The 20,216-nt window shown below is 51.2% G+C and overlaps 1 protein-coding gene across 2 annotated transcripts in view; it reads right to left on the bottom strand.

Moving 5' to 3' along the window:
- MLLT6 (MLLT6, PHD finger containing) overlaps window positions 1–19,400 on the bottom strand; it is a 46,649-nt gene extending 27,249 nt beyond the window's left edge. The window contains exons 1-7 of one of the 2 annotated variants that reach the window (XM_063354671.1): window positions 19,262–19,400; window positions 15,593–15,672; window positions 10,527–10,581; window positions 8,842–8,951; window positions 8,261–8,364; window positions 7,453–7,546; window positions 6,112–6,219 (exon numbers count right to left, since the gene is read on the bottom strand). In XM_063354671.1, coding sequence (XP_063210741.1) covers window positions 6,112–6,219; window positions 7,453–7,546; window positions 8,261–8,364; window positions 8,842–8,951; window positions 10,527–10,581; window positions 15,593–15,672; window positions 19,262–19,370 — 660 coding nt within the window. In that variant the 5' untranslated portion in view covers window positions 19,371–19,400. The remainder of the gene's footprint in view (window positions 1–6,111; window positions 6,220–7,452; window positions 7,547–8,260; window positions 8,365–8,841; window positions 8,952–10,526; window positions 10,582–15,592; window positions 15,673–19,261) is intronic. The other variant, XM_063354672.1, reaches the window with a different exon arrangement.
- Between the last annotated feature and the right edge of the window lie 816 nt (window positions 19,401–20,216).

Below are 20,216 nucleotides of genomic sequence, written 5' to 3'. Positions count from 1 at the left end.
TAAGCTCTTTTGAAGATCTGGCCCCGACTACATGTGCTGAGCAACTGCACTCAAACTATTTAGAAAATCTGTCCCACAGAGACCAGTCTTCGTGCTCTGCTCAAAGGAGCGCATTGAAACCAGGACCACCGCAGCCTGAGGAGGAGCTCAGCGGCCCGGTGTCCCTGCACGCAGCCCCCAGCCATGCCCACAGGCACACTTTGCTCCTCCGTGGTGCTTACCAAGCACTTCTCCCTCTCCCACAGCACCTCCTCCCCAGCCTCTCTGTCTCACTCTTGCTTGGGCAGAGCAGAAACCCACAGGGCCAGGGACCCAGGAGCTCTCTGGCCTTCAGCCAGTAGTCCTAAGTCTTTGCTGAGTTGGGGTGCCCACTGCCTTTGCACACCCAGTAGCACCCACCTCCCACCCTCCAGTTACTCTCTAATGCCTTTGGGAACTCAGGAGGGCAACAGGACCTGACACCTTCTTCAATATTACTGGAGAAATGCAGTGCCCTGTGTTGAACGGGCAGGACAATTAACTCTGTCACCCCATGGGCATTTTGCAGACGGGCTGGGCTGCCCCCAGACCAAGGCACCGGTGAGACGGTTACTTCAGCTGCCCGCAGACACCACGGCACTGAGACGGTCAGGGTGCTCAGTCACTCCTGGCTATCTTGCCTGTGTTGACAGGCCCTCAGACAACCCGGGGCGTTCCCAAGCTTGCACCAGAGGCTTTTAAACGTGTGGGTTCTCTCCAGGAACCAGAAGGCTCCAAATGCTTCCTGCAAGAGCTGCAGGGCCCAAAGGGAAGGGGGGGCAAGGGGAGAGGGGGGAAGAAACACTTGGTCCCCTGCCTCTCCAGTGCCCTCTCCCCACCCGGCTTTTCTGCGTCCAGCACCTCACCTCCCTGGCACACAGGCACCCCCCCTCCCAACCCTCCTTGCAGGAAACTTCACAGACCACACAGCCACTGCCAACAGCCCAGCCTGCCCACGGAGCCCTGCCTGGCTGTGCCACGAAGCAGGACTCAGGGGAGGAGGAGGGAGGGAGGATGCACTGTGCGAGCAGGAAACCTTCCAACGCCCCCATCCCACCTTTGCAAGCAAAAGCCGAGCCCTACCTTGCAGCCGCTCCGTGCTCCCTGCAGTAGGCTGGCTGGGCAAACTGCGGTCTGCAGGGAACATGAACCTGCCCCCAGCAACAAACTTCATGGAAAACAAACTCTCTCCATGCAGGACTGAGCAGCTGGGGCTTGGCATGTGGGCACGGAGCAGGACAGGCCTGCGGCGGGGGGAGTGCGGCTGCATGGGGGGGCGTGCCGGCGACACAATCTCCCTTCGAGCTCCCCAGCGCAGGAGGAACGAAACAGGATCTGTCGCTGCCAAAAAGGGTTATGCACAGCTCCTCTCGCTCCCCCCACCGCCGTCTCCCCTTCCCGGAGCCCCTTCTTCTAATCTGCTGGACACCGGCAGTTGGATCATTAAAAGTAGATTGGGCAGGGGAAGGAGGGAGGGAAGAGCTGGGAAGAGCCAAGCGGGCTCTGCTGCTCCCTCCCTCTTTCCCAGGCTCTCTGAACTCCCTCACCCGGAGAAGGAGGCCTGGCTCTCTGCTGCAGCCATGGCAGCCGCAGCCAGGAGGAAGGCAGCACCGGGCAGAGGGACACTAAGCCCCTGTCGGCAACCTCGCTTGCACCAGGGCCGTGCTGGGGATTTGGCAGGTTTGCCTTGAGGTATACTCCGAGTGCACGAGAGGTTTTACACAAGGCCACACAGCCAGCCCTTGCTGGGCTTTGTGCGCTCTCAAATTATTGCTTCAGGATTTGCCGGGGGTGGTTAAACACCCACATAACAAGAGGTCACAGAAAGCCAGTCAAGGATGCGATGAAATAAGGCTACTATAGCTAGATCAGAGCAGATTTAGGTTCAGTACTCCTTCCCAAAAAACCTGTGCTGGTCTCACAAGCAGCCACTTGCATCCCACTTGAAAAAAACGTCCACTTTGCCCTTTGGTGCCTGCATGGACACAGAACTCCAAGAGGCAGACCTGTGTCACCAACTCGAATGCAAACACAAAGCCCCTCACAGACCCACTGGGTTTAGCTTTGAGCCCAGTACAACTTCTCCAGTGTGCTAAGTCTGCCAGGCTGGGTTCTTGGCTTGTTTCCTCCACTGGCACTGGGTCTAGACAGACAGGCGATGGCAGCGGGGAGGCAGGCTCTGCCGGGCATCTGCTCAGCCGCCGTGGGACCAGGGGCTCGTGCGCTGCTCTGGCCGCTGCTAAAGGGATAAGGGGAGCAGGACAGAGACAGTCCCTGTACCCCCATAAAGTGCCCCCGTGGTTAGGGAAACAGTTCAGGAGCTGAAGATGAGTTATGATTGTGGAGAACTGGCTCCGTACCCAGACCTGAGGAACACCTGCAGGTGGGCTTATTTGCTCCAAGCGCTTCCCTCTCTTTCCTATGTCACTGGCAGGGACCGTTCCTCCCATAACAATGTCCCATAACCAAATTAAAAGTCCTCTGATTTTACTTATGGGTTCCAGGTGTTCACTAAGAATAACACTAGATGACTGTCTCCCTCCATGGGATACATGCCTAAAAATGTTGTAGCGCATGTGCTCCCGTCTGCTCCTGGTGTGACAAATTTCATTCCACAGAGCATGGTAATTTTTTTCTGTGCATTTCAAGCAGACAATATAGGTGACAGAACATCTGTACTTCATTCAACCCCTGTGCGTCATCCAGCATTTTCTTGGTATTTAGCTATTGTTTTCCTTCTTTCTTTCTTCTTTCTTTTTTTAAACAAACAAACCCTGCAAAGGCTCCCACAGGGTAGAGCACACACATTGCAATACCAACCCCAAAGAAATAAATGGGGCTGGTTTTGCTAAAGGCCTGCTATGTTCTGAGGAAAACCCAAAGCCTGGAGCTCTCCCATTTTCGGGGCAGCACAGAAGGAAATGCTTGGGCTGGTGTCATTTGTGCCTGCAAGAGGCGGGGGATGCCGACGCTGGCTCGCAGTCCCACATCACAATTGTCCCTTGTTCTGCAGAGAACAAGACTCTTCACAAATGCTGAACTGTTTTACACCAGGGCTTAGGAGTCCAAATCCCGAGTCTTTGCTGTCTTACTGAAGCCACTGGGTTAAATCCTGTGCCCCTCACTTAGTCATTAACTCAGCCAGAGTTTTCCTCCGTAAAGCCTAAGTAAACAGCTGCAGCCCTGCACTGGAAGGGAGTTGTCAGGCCCTGAGCTCCTTCTGGAGCGGAGAGCCATGAGCACCTGCAGCCCAGGGGCTCACACACACGCTCTGGGCTGTGGCTGAGCGATCAGCTCCCCTGCAACGCCTCCAGCTCCGGGAGGACGGGACCAGCCGGCTGCACAGCTGGACAGGCTCAAGAAAAAGCTGTTCTGCTTCAGGTCAGCACAGCAGCACGCCCAGTTCCCCTGAAACATGTGCGATTAAATCATGCACTGCTAGTCACGTACTCCAAAACCATGTGGGAACTAATGGTTCATCCCCCTCTTGGGGCACCTCTTGGAAAGGTCTGCATTCCCACACCGCCTCACACCTCACACCCACCCCACACAACCACCCCCAGACCTGTGAACTACCCAACACCCCTGGAAGCCCAGAGTGCCCTCCTCACCCTGCCCGTCTCGGCTGCTTTGCACGCCTCGTCCCCCTTTCCGTGCTGTCTCCCCCTCTCCGTGTGGAAGGAGCTGATTTTGCACTTGCGCTGTGGCCCTGCCAAGCAATCCCGGCCCTGGAAGGGGCCTCCATCGGATCTGCTGCTCACAAACCCAATGAGCCATCCGCAGGGGAAAGTGGTGAGGCAGCAGCGAGACGGAGTCTCTGCACGTTTGTGAGGAACCCAGAGGCTAACAATAGTGGCAAGCGCCACTGAGAGGCCTATAAATAAATCCATATTCCTCCTGTTTTCACTCTCCCCCTGGCACTGACCTGCTTTCCAACCAAAGCCGGGAAGCAGCACCTCCCCTGCTCCTACCTGCCAGGCACGTGACTGCGCTCCCACCCCGGCCACCAGGCGCTGTGCAAATATAGAAACCCTGGTACGGTCCCCCAGCCTTGGACTTGTGCAGCCTGTCAGTTACAATTACAGCTGAGCTCTCCAAAGCCGCCGTCAATCACCCCGATCCTGCCCTCTCCCCCCGCCTCTGCCTGCTTGTTGGCTAAAAATAGCACGTTCCAGTACAGCCCCGCACCTTGTGCCAAGTGCTCGCTCCCCGTCCGTGGCACAGATGCTCTTTCTCCCTCCCTCCTCCTCCTCCTCTCCCCGCAGCAGCTGAACACACAAGAGGAGTAAATACTCCCTATGCGCTTTAGCCTTGTCGGCGGCAGCAGGAAATGTACTGACTCGGTGTCGGCAGCGGGGCGGGCACCACTTTGTAAGCGAGGTTTGCCTTGTTTGCCCATGTATCAGGTACGGTTTGGGCAAGCTTCCCAAACACGTAATGGACATAGCGGGCAGCGTTTCAAACTGGATATTGCGGGATAACCTCTGTAAATAAAGAGGGAGATGGCTTTCCTGCCCACACGATTTATGGACTCTCAGCTGGGCACGCCAGGAGGGTGTCAGTCAGTATTAACTGATGGCCGTACTGCTTTTGAAAGCCTGGATGCCCTTGTCCCCAGGAGACTGGGCTGAGATCCATCAGATTTCGGCCACATAACCCACCGGAGAGTCATCCGGCTGTTTCTGGATGTGGGTCATTATCATTACCATTCAAAATCGTTTATGCATTGTATGCAACAAGACAAAAGCAAACAAAAAAGAAGTAAACAGCCAGACACCTATGGTAAGACTTAAAAGATTTGCACTGCGATTTGCAGGGGTATCACCAATTGTGTTTATACAACAAGGTATATTTGGCTTCTGATTATAGTGGAATATATCCAGCGGCTGCTTGGTAGAGTAATTCTGGATTTCTGCTTACGAAAACCAGGATGTGGCCCATAAAGTATTAAAAACTATCTGACCGTACTGTCAGTATTCCTGTATAAGTTATTTCTGTTTCAGATCCTACCCCGCTGCTTTGTACAGACAGGGTGCGAAGGAGGGTGGCAGTACTACACTGCATCCTTGATAATACAAAAGCTGTATCAAGGGGTAGGGAGGATTTCTTATTCTGCTGCCTTGAACTAGCCTTCGAACCTGGATCCTCCAAAAAATGCATGTCCTGCCTTTTAGGGCTATTTATTATTATAAATAACAAATACCTCAGAAGCCTCTGGCCTCCTCATTTCTTTTGGCACAGACCCTTCTACGCTGCAACCTGCATCCCTGTCAGAAGCCAGGAGTCTGCTGGGATTCTGCCTGCCACATTCACTGCTGCCTTTCCTTGAAATATGAGCGTTTGTCACGTGAGGCAGTTGGTTAGTTATGAACCTTGGTGTGCTGTTAACACATCTTGTCACACTGCAGCAGTTTTGATGAGTACGTCTTAACCAGCAGAGTTAGATAAATAACCATTGTACCAGTCAGATCTGGCATACAGTGTTCTTCTAAATAATCATTTATCGAAGACAAACTATTTTCAAAGGTAGACTTGAAGTAGGTGGAATCCCTATGGTGGCTACTCTGACTAACAAAATGCTACCTAGTTTATACTAATTATTGTTGTTGCCTACAATTAACCTGCTGGCCACAATGCAGATTACTAATCAGTATGTTTTTGTTCTTTAAAACTTAGACTCTGGGATCTGAGGACAATGACCTCCAGTTTATGTTCTCAAGCTGCTGCATTTAAAACCACAGCCCAAACTACTTCTACACAGATCAACTCAGTAGCTGGAAACCATAGCACACCCTCAAAGGGGACCTGATGCAAGATAGAAAGTGGACGGTTGCACATTTCATGGGCATGTTCTGCCAAGACCCTTCGGGCATAATCTGAACATGCAAACTTGGCCGCACGTTCCCCATGGCTGTGCTGCTCTCTTTGCATACACATTTCTGGAGGCCTGTTTAAAAACGCAGCCACTATTCAGATCCCTGACTGTGAAACTCTCTGCAGAGACAGAGGTGCTCTCTGCACACTCTTCCCCTTCTCACCTCCATCCCACACGACTGTGCCTCTCTGGATTGACAAACTCTGGGCAGATCTTACCTTCTTTGGCCTTTCGTGGTGGGATACATGCTTCTCTTGAGTAGGGGATGTGGATCGACTCCTTCTTCCAGCAATGAAAGAGCTACCTCCAGAGTGGCGTGAAGTCTTCTGAGGTAAGCGGGGAAGGGGAGAGGAGGTGGAGACCAGGAGAAAAAAGAAAAAGAGAGAGAGGAAACAGTGTTACAGAGCCCAGCTTTCACTGTTATGGTGAGCAAAATTACAGTAAATGGCTTGTCTACCACATGTAGGACCAAATTCTTTTTGTACCAGATGCCCAGCCTGGCTCCTAACATGGGGACCACAGCAGATGCCATACCAGTGGGCTTACAAAGAGCATGTAGATATAACTCCCCAAATCTTTGGTTCTTGGTGGCCTATGCACACTGCCACTTGTAAGGTGAAAGGCACAGCTGCTAAGAGACCATTCTGTAAACAAGATGAACGGGAGCAGCAGTGTTGGTTAGACAAGCCAGGCCTCCTGAACACCAGTGTCCAGCTTGCAGTCTTGAGTGGGCGTGGGGGCGTGTGAGGAGGGATGCCCTGTTCTCAGACCCCAGGCACAGGCAGAAGTCCCACTATCTATCTCAGCATCAGCAAACTTGACACAGAGCTACACTTGTGTCAGATACTGAGGGTACCTGAAGGGCAGGGAAGGTGTCCTCCAGTTTGACTTTGAGGGGAAGCTCAAGACATCAGTCACTGTATGTGATAGCACTGATAAGCAGGAAGGAAAGTGGGAAAGGCCAGCAACAAAGGAGCCACTGAGACATAAAGCTGTAGAGGAGGATCAGATTTCCTTTTTGCTGCAGGGGGGAGAGCAGGTGCCTACCAATTATGCAGAACAGGAAAAGGGTTCCTCTCTTTCCTCTCGGTAGTGTAATTAATAGGGGGAAGTCCTTTGCCCCAAATATCCCTCAAACAGGGAATGACTCCATGTCTCTTCTGGGCTCTCTCTGTCCTCAGGCAGAAGTTCTGGCTGTTCTGTGTTACCCTCCTGCCCAGGGTGCCTGAGCTATACCCCCAACTCCCTGCAGCATCAAGGACCATGGCTGCTCTCCTTTGCAGGGACTTAGCTTTCAGCCATACAGAGCGGGTCAGGGAAGCCAGAATAGGCGGGAAGAATTCATCCCCTAGTTTCAAAAATGGGTTTAAAGATGCTATAGAAATGCAAAATATAAATTAATCTTTATTCCTAAGTGACTCTGACTGAATGTCTGAAAAGTGAAGCAGGCTGCAGTCTATGTTTATGTGTTCTTGGCATTTCTTACTGCTCTGAGCACTGATACAGTCTAGGATAACAACGACAAAAAAAAACTCTGCCACAGGGATGAAGAAACTCACCATTTTATTGAAGTGGTACTTGCAGTAGCCGCAGTATTTGACATTGTCAACTTCTAGGACTTCCTCTTCACATAAGAGGCCAGCCATCTGGGCACTGAAATACATGCGATTAGGAGGAGGATAAAGCAAATTGTACAACTAGATCACATATCCCATCAAAGGGCAAAGAATAGTTCAGGATACCCAGGCAGGGTCTTGAAATTTCCTGCTCTGCTTGGCAAATGGTTTGCAAGGAGGGGGGAAAAAGTTCAGACTATTTTTAATTCATATTAAGATCTTCAAAATTGTCAGTACCTTTCTACCAAATTGTCTTGATATTTTTGTTTTTGTTAAGGGAGGCCTGGAAGACCAGTAACAATTCCAACGAAAGACATATCATGAGCAAGGAATCCATGTAAAGCTGGGAATCTCCCTGTTCTGCTGATAGGGAATGTTGTTTTCAGGCTGCGAGGGTACACGAGGATATCAGCCCTTAAAATCACACCATCTAGATGATACTCTTGCATGTGCTCTGCTGGAGAAGGAACATTCCTGGGTTGTGACTCATCTCTTCTCTTCTTGGATTCCACACAGTCTTAGGGAAATCCCCAGCCTTGGTTCTCAGCAGGGAAGGCTCACTGGTGAAACCTCAGCCTTCCTGGGGAAGTTCCCCTCACACACTGAGCATGGATGAGATACCCCTCGCACAAAATAAACCCAGGGCGATTAGCCCAACTCCCCACCACCACCCGTTTGGTGCAGCCTCAAAGTCATAGCAGAAAAACCAATAGCTGGGGGTATTCTTGGGTTGATGCTGTGGGGAACTCACCAGGTGACATGGAAAGCTTGCCGGCAGCCATGCCGGTTACAGGCCATGCACGCTCCAGAGGCTGCTTTGCTCTCCCTGCCCTGCTCTTCACAGATGTAGCAGGTCTGCAAAAAAAAAAAAAAAAAAAAAAAAGGAAAAGTGCTCACTCCAAGAGGCAGACAAAGTGTCTGCTTCACTCTCACCCTGCACCAGGAGGCAAAGCCTTCAAGAACTTGTAACTCTGTGTCCAGTCAGCTCCCTCCTATGACAAGAGCTGCAGGTTATTTCTCAGCGGCAGGCACAAAACTCAAGCATTTTCTTTTTCTCCCCAAATAACAACTGTCTCAGATCAAAATGTGGAGTAACCAACATGCAACTGCAAGGCAGAGATTGCTCAAGTTACAGGGAGTTGGGGAAGAGAGAACTGGAGGTCCAAAAAGTTATTTACAAGAATGGGAATTTACTTTGTTAGTTCTTTTTAAAGGAATCTGAGTTCCCAGAAATTAAAATAAATTGGACAGGAGATGTGGTAGAATAAGATGACCCCAAAAACACAAGGTGGGGCACGTACACTTTGGGCAGCAAGAGAGAGACGGCCTTACCTTGTTGAAGCGGTCGTGGGGCACATATTGCAGGACAATTGGCTCCATGGTGAGCACGTTGGCAAACTGCACCTCCGGGATGTACAAAGCACAGACGACGTGGGCCCACCCTAGGGATGCAAATAAGACAGAGAGCGGAGGTTCACATGGGGCAACCCAGAAGAGTCTTAAACTCAGACAGGGCTGCAGACAAGCATGGGAGGGAGAGAAGGAAGAGAGTGTAGGAAAGGAGCCAACTTAAGTTAGATGTTAGATTTGAAATACTGCTTGTTGTAACTTGGTTAGCAATCAAATTCTTTGTGGGTGAAAGACAGACAGATACCACCTCCAGATTAAATAAGAAAGCAAACATTTATTTGGGAAAAGAAATGTACAATGCTCATTGTGCTTAAAAGCAACCCCTCAGGACTTGAGACCCAGAGTCGAAGACCTCACCAAACCCAGGAAAAGCATCCAAGCAGTAAATGATGCTGATGGGACAGGTTTGACATGTAGTCAAAACAAAGCTCCCTTTATTGGCTGTTATCAACGGCTAAAGAAGGCTCTTTTTCATCAAGCCAAGTTAGATTAAAATCTAAGTCCACCAAAACACTTCCCAAATCAGATGTGTAAGTCAAAATTCCAGCTGGTCAGGACAGAACTGAGAAAGTTTGAAGGCCAGGAGCCTTTGTGGGCTGATCCCTATCAGTATGGGTACTGCACTGGGAGGATTTAGCTAGAATTAGGATGGATTCACTTGGGCAGGCAAAACCAAACTCCATACAGCACTGTAAGTACTTGGGCTATATAATTCTGTACAGTGACACAGCTGTAACACTTCTTGTGCCTGTCTACACAGACTTGACCAAACCATGTAATAACATGCTTGGAAGAAGACGCTATGTTATTATAAAACAATCCCCCAACAGGATATTTGTGCTATTGCACTAAGACTCGTGGCACTTATGATCAGCTCTAGCAGATGCTTCCACAAAATATCCTGGACTTGGGGCTTCTTGACTAAATATGGGCTCTATCAGAATAAAGACCTCCTTGCCTAATTTAACTCTTTGTGTATTAAGGTAAGCGGCAGGTAGGTACAGAAGCCTTTCTGAGAAATAAGATTTTGAGAAAAATTAATTTTGATCTACACAGCCACTAGCGTCAATAGCTGCAAGCCCTGACAACTGACATCAGACTCCACAGTGCTTCTCACCACCAGAGGCTGAGAGGCATCAATGATGAGCAGATAAGTCCTGCAGAGAAAAACCATCTTTACTGTGTCCTAGTCCCTGCTCTTGGATGGGGAGTCAAAGCTGAGGCTCTGTTAACCTGAGGATCATCCTGCTGCTGTGCAAGCATGCAGCAAATAACTCATCAGCTTCCACGCTCCTGTAAACAATGCCAGATCGTGCACCGATTCCTGCGAGGTTAAACTCAAGAAAGTGCACCTTTCAGGGGCTGTGCTTTGACACCAGCCAGAGGTCAAGCAGGCCCCCCCCCACCCCGGGAAAGGTCTTCTCACCACGGAGGCTTCAGAAAGTGAAGTTTTGGAAGAAAAAGGCAGAGTGTTTTCATTCCTCTGGAGCCTCCAGCCTTCCCTTTCTGGTGACATGGGCTCAGAAAGGAATTATTTTGTGCCAGGGACAGCTGCTGGGTCCCCGGAGGCTCTGCACGACATACCCGGCTCTGCGCAGGGTACTCACCTCCGTTGTCGGTCCGTTTCAGGGCTCCATCTTTGTGGGGACACAGTTCACATCTCTTGAAATTAAGCAGAAACAACAAGTTTAATCTAACTCCCAGGGGCGCGGGGCCAGAAAAGAGATGATTCATTTACAACATGGTTATGAAAGATGGGGCTGCTTTCAAAGAGAGGAAGTGGAAGAAGGGCTGAGAGCGGTTCGGATGCAAAAAGATACCCTGACACAGCTCGATATCGTCCTGTCTGACGGGGACGTATTTAAAGCCTCAGACCAAAAGCCACGGGGCTACAAGCGAACTTTGACTTTCACGGGGCTTTTTTAGAAAAAAAAAAGCTTTAGTCTTTGCGGTTGGGGAGTAAAACTGAAAACCATGACTCAGAGAGCAGAAAGCAAATAAAAAGAAGCCATTATCTATCTTTGCCTCTTTCCTTCCTTCCTTCTCTCTTTCTCTTGCGATATTTTTTCCAGTCTCATGAGAGGTGGGTGAGGCTGTTGCGGCATTTTCACTGGTGGGGCATGGGGGGCCATGGCGAGCCCGGCCCCAACGGCTGGGACTGGTGGGTGGGCACCCTGCTTCCCCCCACACCCAGCCTCGGGGGCGGCTGAGGTGTGATGGAGAGGACGTGTGGGGAACGTCGGCACCGGAGAGTCCCTGCCTCCCGTGGGGGTGGAGGAAGCTCCCTCAGCGCTGCCATGCTGCGTGGCAGGCCGCAGGCCTGGCGCCATGACGGGCTGTGAGGGAATGGCTCTGCGCCTCCCTCCATGTCCAGTCGAACGGCTGCCTTTGAGGAAGGCTGTGAGGGGGAGACACTACGCCTCCACCCACCATGGGCCAGCAGCCATGGGGCAGCTGGAGATGAGCCTCTTCCCTCTGGAGATGTCCCCTCATGCCAGGCCCACGGGGCAGGGAGGCCTCCAAGGCCAGTGGTGGCCCCAGACCCACCGAAGTGTCTCCCTCATGGCCAGGGTGGGGACAGGCCTCACCCCTCCGCCACGCACAGCCGGCAAGGGGGAGGCGAAGGGACAGGGAGGGTCCAGCCAGGCAGGATGGCGAGAGACAAGGAAACCCAGCGCCGTGGCCCTGGGCGCCATTCCTCGCCTCATGGAGGAGGGCGAGGCCTTGCACTCATTTTCCCCACCTCACTGATTTCAGCCCTGCCCAGCTGACATGGGGTGCCACATCGGCTGATCACTACACGAGGGCTCTCCCCCGGCCATGACACCCTTCTGAAGCATTGGCAGGAGCTGGGGCGGTTTCGGGGCGCGTTGCCACGCTTGAGGGAACACACTGCCGGCCCCCGAGGGCTCCTCCCAGGCTGAGCCGCCCCAAAACGGTCGCTGTCTTCTCATGGCATTGCTCAGGGAAAATTACTACGTGCTTTTTGGTTTTTTTGACTTTTTAAAAGGCCTGAAAACCTGCAAGGTGCAACACTTTTCCTTCCCTGGTGGAAAGGTCTGATTTGTTAAACAAACAAAACAAAACAAAACAACCAAAAAACCCATCTGTTTTTCTGTGAAAAAATGTGCTTTGTCAGAAAGTTTTGAAATGAGGTGCCTGGTGTCAAAGCGGGACGGCGGCCTGTGCTGCTGTCCCTCAGCTCTGGCAAGCGTAACGGGGCAGGTGCTCCACACCGTGAAAAACCAACGTATCGAGCAATAACTGGCCACCAGCAAAAGCCTCTGCCACCGACTAGTCCCCAACGACCTTCCACAAAGGTGCTTTTCCTCAAGCGAGCTCACGATTTCCTCTGCTGGAGTCTTCCCTCCCGCACAGATGGATACAATAAATAGGATTGCAATGCGATGGGCAGCCTGATCCTCCAAAGCTTTCCTGGGACCCAAGTGTGTGGGGCTCTCAAAACAGGCACCTTTGGCAAGCACAGAATCCCAGTGGTAGCGTCTAAATAAGAGATGAGGGGACAAAGGCCAGTCCCATCCTCGGCAGCCCGTCTTGCTTTCCCTGCAACTTAGCTTGACCCAGGGATGGATGACCACAGGAGGGGTTTCTCACTGCTCCTGGTTAGGTCCAGGCTGCCAGAATGCTGGAGAGCTGCTCTCACAATTACTATGGAAAGCCCGGCAGAGCCAAGACAGAAAAAGAACTGGGTTAACTGAGACACTGTAATAAGAAATTTGCACTTGAAAAGGCCCCTCCGCTCTCCCCTCCACCCCTCAGATCAAAGCGGCTCTCCCACCATGCGATTAGCAAAGCTCTGATTGTAACAAGAGGGGTTAACAGCTCCATCGGCCCCACACAAGACTTTTAATAGCCCTGCCTCGAAATGACAGCTAAAGCCTTCACATGATCCCTCACACGAGTGCCCTCTGGCCATTGCAGCTCACCGGGCTTCCTAGACAATTTGATTACAAAGTGGATGGGCTTTCAGTTGCTTACTGTAAGCACAATAGCGTCCACGGCATCCTTTAGGGACCTGAGCATCTGAGGAGGGGTTAGGAGCAGGGATGAGCATCTGAGGAGGGGTTAGGAGCAGGGATTAGCGGTACCTCTTCCCTTTATTCAACCTGCAGAGGCCAAGGCAGTCTCTGGGGTCTTTATTTCAACTCTGGGAAAAGAGCAGAGCTTGGTTGATTTAAACCAGGTTGTGACGGGCAAGGTTGGAGCTCCTGACCCCCTGGGGCTTCTAACTCTGGGATCTACCACCAAGTTAGGGCTCCAGCGCTCTCTTCCCAAAGCCGAAGAGGGGATGGAGTCCATCACTCCAAAGGAGAGATTCAGAAATCAGTTTTAAAAAAACTCACTAAGGAGTGCAATGTTCTCCATGCCTCCGTATCTCATTTTCAAAGCAAAAGTAGCAACATTTAGCCAAGAAGTATGTTTGTTACGGACAAAGCTTGTAAACTGTTTTAAGATTCTTCTATGAAGGCAGATGTGGGAAGAAAAACATTGTTGTTTTTCAAAGGAGTTTGCCACACAGTCATTATGAAAGAAATATGAGTATCAATTCACCCTGCTGCTGTTGTCAGTGTATTTAGTGCTCAAATAGCAGCATCTCTCCTTCAAGATCCTGGAGGCAGTGTCTGCAGACTGGTAATGCCCCTTTTACAGCCGGAGAAAGCCAGGCACAGAGCTGCAGTGAAACCCCAGGGCAGTGGAAGAGCCACAGCCTCCTGCCTCGCTGGACCACAGAGCCCACATTCAAAGTGTTTCAGTAACAGAGCCATGCACAGATCTCCTAAGACCTGACTCATTTCCCTTACTCTGATCATGCTGTTCTCTACATCAAAGAACTAGATTCTTTTTAAGTATTTACCCATCTGCGTGTCTGTTGCTATGACTGCTGGTGTTTAACTGAAAAGGTAAGGGATTTAGATAGGAAATCATCCCCAGCTCTGCTTAGGAAGGAAGATTATCACTGTTCAGTTATTATAGTAGCAGGGCTGAATGCCACAGGACTGAATGGCGTGACTGAAGCCCACCACGCATTATCTAACAGATTTCACACAGGGCGAGTTAAATAAGGAGCCACCTGCGGGGGTATTGTTTTCTTGATACCTTGGAGGCGGTTTGAAGTGTACAATGTGCAAGGGAAAAGTTAAGAGTCCTCTCAAGGAGCACAGGTGAGGAGGACTTGTGTGTACATGTATTGCCACAGCTTACATGGAATTGTAGCTAACGCTGCGGAGCTTCTCTCTGCCTGCACGGTTGGGAGAGCGGGGGGAAGGAGGCCCATGAAATCCAAATTCCTTTCTTTGCTCTGAAACTATCTGCAGGATGTAAAACCACTCAAAGACACATTTGATCTTCTTTACTGCAGCGCACATAAAAGCAGCATCTTACAATGGGAAGAGAGCTCAGGTCTGAAAGTCTGGTCTTGTTTACACTCCCACTTCCAATGAGGAACGAGTTAATGCAATGTAGAAAGCATGGTACAGATACCTAATTCCCCCATGCACTCATCTCTGCCAAGTTCTTCACCCATCTGTGAGGCAGATTAAACTTTTGTACTGCAGCGAGCGGGGAGCCCAGCTGAGATGGAGCACGCTATTTGCTCAGGCCTGCACTGATCCGCAGATTCAGAGGTCACCCACATCAGCCTCGCTAGCTCTGTACTTTAGAAAAGACTTAGCTGAACCAGTTCAGAAGGCAGAGCAGGCATTAACAAATGCTGCCTGTGCTGAGCAAGGCCTTCTGTATTTAAGAAAAGCCAAAGTTTAATTTAAACCCATCTTTAAGAGAGCAAAGCAGGGAAGATATCTTGGATTTACGGTATGGCAAAAGCAGCATTCATGGCATAACCAACACGTTAAAGACCTACACCCCGACACCTCAGCAGCTGGTTGGTGCAGCCGTATCTGATAAGGGCTCACATGGGAAGTTATTGCAGAGTAGCTGGTGTGCTATAAAGCCACAGCCTACTTTACTGCACAAATAACTTTGCCACACAGACAGACCTGAGAGGCAGTCCTGGCCTGATTGTTTCCACTTTCCTGCCTCACCGGGAAATGCCAGAATTAATTAACAACATTTGTAAAGTGTTCTATACTGCTAAATTGCTACTTAGACAGAAACTAAACCCGGATCCAGCTTCCTGTCATTTTCTCTGCTGTTTTACAAACTCAGAAGACTTTATGCAGGAGACAGTTGCTGCGAGATATGAATGCCAATCTGGCCTGCCACTCAGAATGATAACTCTGACAGTAGAGCAGCAGCTCAGGTGATGCCAACTTCTCTGCACTCCAAAACTTCCTGAGGAGCTGAACAGAAAAAACAGCAGGGAAACCACCTTTTAGAAAAGCGCCATTTATTTTTTTAGAAGACTGGGGTCTCCAGACTCAAAAATCTTGTCATTGATAACTTGCTTAAAAGCATCTCTGTCAGAGTCTTCATCAAAATGGCTAATAGCATCCGATAGAATCGTTTGCTACAGTTATTCCTATCATATAAACAAGATTTAGCAGGTTACAGGCAGAGCTGGGATTACAGTCACAGTAGTGCTGAAATGCCGGGCTCTGCCACTTTTGCCAGGGGACCACGCTGCTTCCAGCAGAGACACGAAGGGCATTGAAGGCACCTATTTAGTGTAAGTAGAAGAGTCCTTCATACTCACCACCCTGGCGGCTCGCTCTTGAGATTCACATTTCCGACAGAACCAGGGTCCGGTAGGAACCTGGACAATTCCATAGCAAGCTGGAAGAAAAGCAAGGGGAGTTCATTAGACCATCTTCAAATCGACTGTTTAATTTCTGAGGCATATATAACAGTTTTCCAGGGTTGTTATCAGGCAGAGATGGGTGACAAAACCAAAAATTACATCTACGCAGTATTTTATTCCCCTTTCTAGTTTCCACATCCAGCAACGGCACACAGCCTTTTGCGAGAGGTCCCGTGTTATACATTTATTCGAGTTTTCGAATAAGCTCATGCCCAGTATGAAAAATTCCCATGAAAATCTGGCCTAGGTGGGAATTGAGTGCTTCATAAACTGTGCCTAAATCTGGTCTAGTCAACACAAATGGAGCAATTTCTTACCCTTAACTTTCCAAGAGTCACTAGTCATCTAAATATAAAATTAGGAAATGGATGGCGATGAAGCACCTTAACCATCTAATGTTGTCACTAAGGTGACATCTCAGCGTCATGAAGGAAATCATCCCAGTGAGAATTTGGCCAAACACCAAGCGAAACTCTCCCCTGTATCCTGCACACCCTCAGGTCCGTAGATCACATCCAGCAGCAGCCTTTTGCACCACGCTTCCAAGATCACCCAATCCAGCCTTTTCAGGATGACTCCCGGGAACAGGTTCTGTGTTAATACAAGTCTCCAGCTGGCAACCCAACAAAACCACTAGTTTTATCCAGCTACACCAAGCATCCTTTTTGCTTTCTACATCACTACTGATGCTCTCAGGGTCTCCCTCTGCAAGCTGCAGCTCCCACTTCTTTAAAATTAGCTCCCTTCTCTGATGGGGCAACGTTGCTTGAAGACTGTTCGCCTTCTTTGGCAATCTTCTCCCTCTAAGTGTCCAAGGATGGTCTTTCTGAGTCCCAAAGGAAGAGTTTCTGACCCTAAAAGGGCTCTTAGCAGGTGGGTTTAACGCAACAGAGGCTGGTAAAGATAGCAGTAAGAAGTAAGACTATGTATCTCAGACGAGGGTATAGGAGTCTCCCAGGAAAGAACAAATTATATCTTCCTTATTCCACCTTCAAATGCAAACTGGCGGTTGGAATGGAATCCCAGTCACTTGAGACATTCAAAACTAGGTTGGACAAAGCATCTGAAAATATCCTGCTAGAAGCAATCCTGTGATGTTCCCTGGGGGATGGAGCAGGCACGACCCGCAATAGGTTCTCTCCATCTCCCTAATGTCTATTATTCCACATCAGCCAGGAAAACGAACGCAATTGTAGAGTTAAACCGAAAGCGCTGACTGCAAGATGAGCCAAGGCATACGCACAAGAAAATAGAAACTACATGAAAGCACTGAGAGAGGAGCCTGCCTTGGGTCCATCTTTAGCAGTGGGCTTGGGGCCAAAAGCAAGCACTCAGCTGGAGCAGCGCGAGCTTCTGTGCCCGCTGCTTCAAAAGGGAAGAAAACAAGGAAGAAAACAAGGAACAACGCCGAATATAAGTGAGGCACAGTTGAAAATACAATTTGTAAATGTTCTTAACTATCTTATTAGAGTCTTCGTTTCCAATCAGATGGTTTTATTAACACTTTTAATTTTATTTTAATTTAATTACTGGAAAGACAAGATTTCTAACCATTGTCACAGAAATGGTTCTGATATTTTTAAGAATCAGCCCTAAGGCGTAACTATAATATAGGTTTAAAAAAAATACAAGGTTCTTTATTTAACTGTACAATCATTTCAAAAGGTAACTTTGGTTTTGCGGATATTCAAGCTGTACAAAGAGATACCAAACCCAGTGTGTGATTGCACGGAATGAGACGAGATGACCCAGATGATCCCCTCCAGGGGTTTGTTTCTATTTAAGAAATAAAAGCCTACCAAAACACCACACTACTGCTAGGCTTACGAGCAGGCTTTAAAAAGAGGGTTGAAGAACATCCGCTACACGCTGCTATGCTCCTTATGAATTATTATATCCTGAAGGACCCTTTACGAGACCTAAATAGACAGTTGTGTTTCCCAAACACACAAGTGGTGCCCTCTGAGACTTTTCGAACATCTTCCAACTCTACCAAAACAACGCCACGCGCCCGCTTCCCCAAACACATCCAGCCTCCCTGCCTCTGCGGGCCTAGAAAGAGGCACCCTGAAAGAATAAGAGCATTGCACCTTTGAAACTGTTCTTGCGCCTTCAAAACTGTTCTTGCCAGCAAACAAAAGCGTTGATATCAACCTTGGGAGTGGGCATAAGGATGCCAATGCCCTTTATCTCCCTCCGAAAAAGAGAGCGATGAAGAAATCCATTCTCTAGCATGTGGTTTGATAAATAACGGGAAGAATAGCAGACTTACACACCAGCAAAATTAAAACAGAAAGAAGTGTCCTTCCAGAGAGACCCTCGTCCTGCCGGGTCACTCTGGCACCCCGGAGAGGCCGCCCAATGACAGGAGACACCCCAGCATCGTCTCCGAACGGAGAGAAATCCCCTGCCAGCTTCGCTTCCTCATTTTAACTCCCCTTCAGTCACCTGGTTGCGAGCGACTTCTTACTGAAGCCGTGAGCGCGGCTACACCAAACGGAGGAAAAGCAAAAGAAAGCCCAACCTAGAGACCCAGAGACCCGCGGCTGACAGGCGGGCAGGGGCAGAGCGGGACACCGGCAGCTGGAGCCGGGAGCGAGCAGCAAGACACCGAGGGAGAGGTTACGGAGGAAGAGGCTGGAGATGTGCTGGGAGATGGATAGGATAATAATAGATGGAAAAACAGACATGCCAGATGAGACCAGAAACCTTCGTGTTATTCAAAACAAACCAACCAGGATAATCACCCTGCCTTTCCGCTGGATTTGAACGAAAGCAAATACATATTTTATATTTCTTTTTTAATTTTTTTTGTTGTTGTGGTTGTTCAGAGACCCGAGGACAAACTTTCCAGCCCGATACCGTGCGTTCGGGGCGTGCTCCGAGTCATTTAAAATGCAAATAGCCCGTCTCTCCGGGGGGAGAAGGGCTGCCCTCCTCCCTGCCCTTGGAGGAGCAGCTCCGGGCCCCGCGGCCCCCCCGGGGGTTACCCGGGGCCATGTGCGGCCGCGGCCCGACCCGCGGGCACCGGAGACCCCCGGGGGCGGCCGCGGCGCTCCCCCGCCCGCCGCTGCCCTCCTCCCGGCCCGGGGCTCGGCAGCCCCCCCTCCCCGGGCCACCGAGGTGGGGGGGGGACACCCGGCTCCGCCACCCCGGGCGACCCCCCCCTCATCTCCCGCGGAAGGAAACCGTGCCTGCCGGCTCCCGGTAACGAGCACCCCCCCCGAGCCCCGGGAGGCCGGTGCCCCCCCCGGGGGCGCAGCTGACGGGCAACTCCGTCCCCCCCTCGCCCCCGCCACACCGCGTTCCCCCCCCCCCCCGGCTCCTCCGCCGAGCCAGGCCAGCGGCGACACCGTTATTTTGAACAATAGGGATAAAACAAAGCTTCCCCCCCCACACCCCGCCGCCGCCCCCGCACACACACACCCCCACCCCGGCCTCCCCGGGGCTCCCGGCGGCGGCGGGGTGGGGGGGGGTGGGGGGGAGGGGGCGGGCAGGGAGGCGGCGGCGCCCCCGGCCCCGCGGTGCCCCGGTGGCGGCGGCGGCGGCGGGGCCGGTCCTTACCTTGGTGCACCGCCACATTGCAGCCGTGCCCGTCGCAGTACACCAGCGGGTTCTCCGCCCAGCCCCGCTCATCAGAACAGACACAGCAGCCTCCCACCATCTCCTTCATACTTCCATGAGGGTTTCCTTCCCCCCCCACCCCCCCCCCCGCCTCCCTCTACGCACACACTCCTCCCTCCTCCTCCTCCTCCTCCTCCTCTTCTCCTCCTCCTCCTCCTCCTCTCCCCCCTCCCCTTTCGCACGGCCGCCCCGCCAGGGGAGCGGGGTGCCCGCCGGGGGGGGGACGGACCCGGGGGCGACGCGCCGCCGCGCCACGCTCACCCCGCACACACACGGACACACACACCCCCCCCACACACCACACAACCCCACCCCCCCACCCCCCCCATACAATCATGGCTGCGCCGCCCTGTAAAATTTGAGGTTCAGGGATTGCAGGCTGGCTGGGTCGGGTGCATTTCTCTGTGCGTGCGGGATTAATTCTTATTTTGTTTTAACCCCCTGCCAGCCGCTTTCTGCTGCTTCTTTCTCTGTGTTTTTGTCGTGTGTGTGTGTGTGTGTGTGTGTGTCCGTCCCCTCCTTCTTTCTCCCGAGCAAACCGAGCAGGAATCCCAGTGTGCACCCGTGTGTGCAAACCGCTGGATGCGTGCCCGAGCCCAGTAAACATGGATCGCTCCGGAGTGATGAGCTGGGACCGTTCCGCAAATCCCATTATCTCTGCGATTCCTGCCGGATCGGGGCTCCGCGAGCGCCACCGCCTGTCCCGGGCTCCGGCCGAGGAGCCTTTAACCCCTTGGCACCTGTTTTGTTATTCTTCGCATGGAAGGAGAAAAATACCCCCTTGGAGGTTTACGCACGGCAAGGACAAGCGTCAGAAATCGGTTGGAAAAACAGTAAAAAGAAATAATCCGAGATTCTAGTGAGTATGGGTATGGGATTGCACCTGCAGGTCACA

The sequence above is a fragment of the Chroicocephalus ridibundus genome, chromosome 17 (genome assembly GCF_963924245.1).
Source record: "Chroicocephalus ridibundus chromosome 17, bChrRid1.1, whole genome shotgun sequence".
Classification (NCBI taxonomy): domain Eukaryota; kingdom Metazoa; phylum Chordata; class Aves; order Charadriiformes; family Laridae; genus Chroicocephalus; species Chroicocephalus ridibundus.
This window is presented reverse-complemented; position numbering and strand designations above follow the sequence as displayed.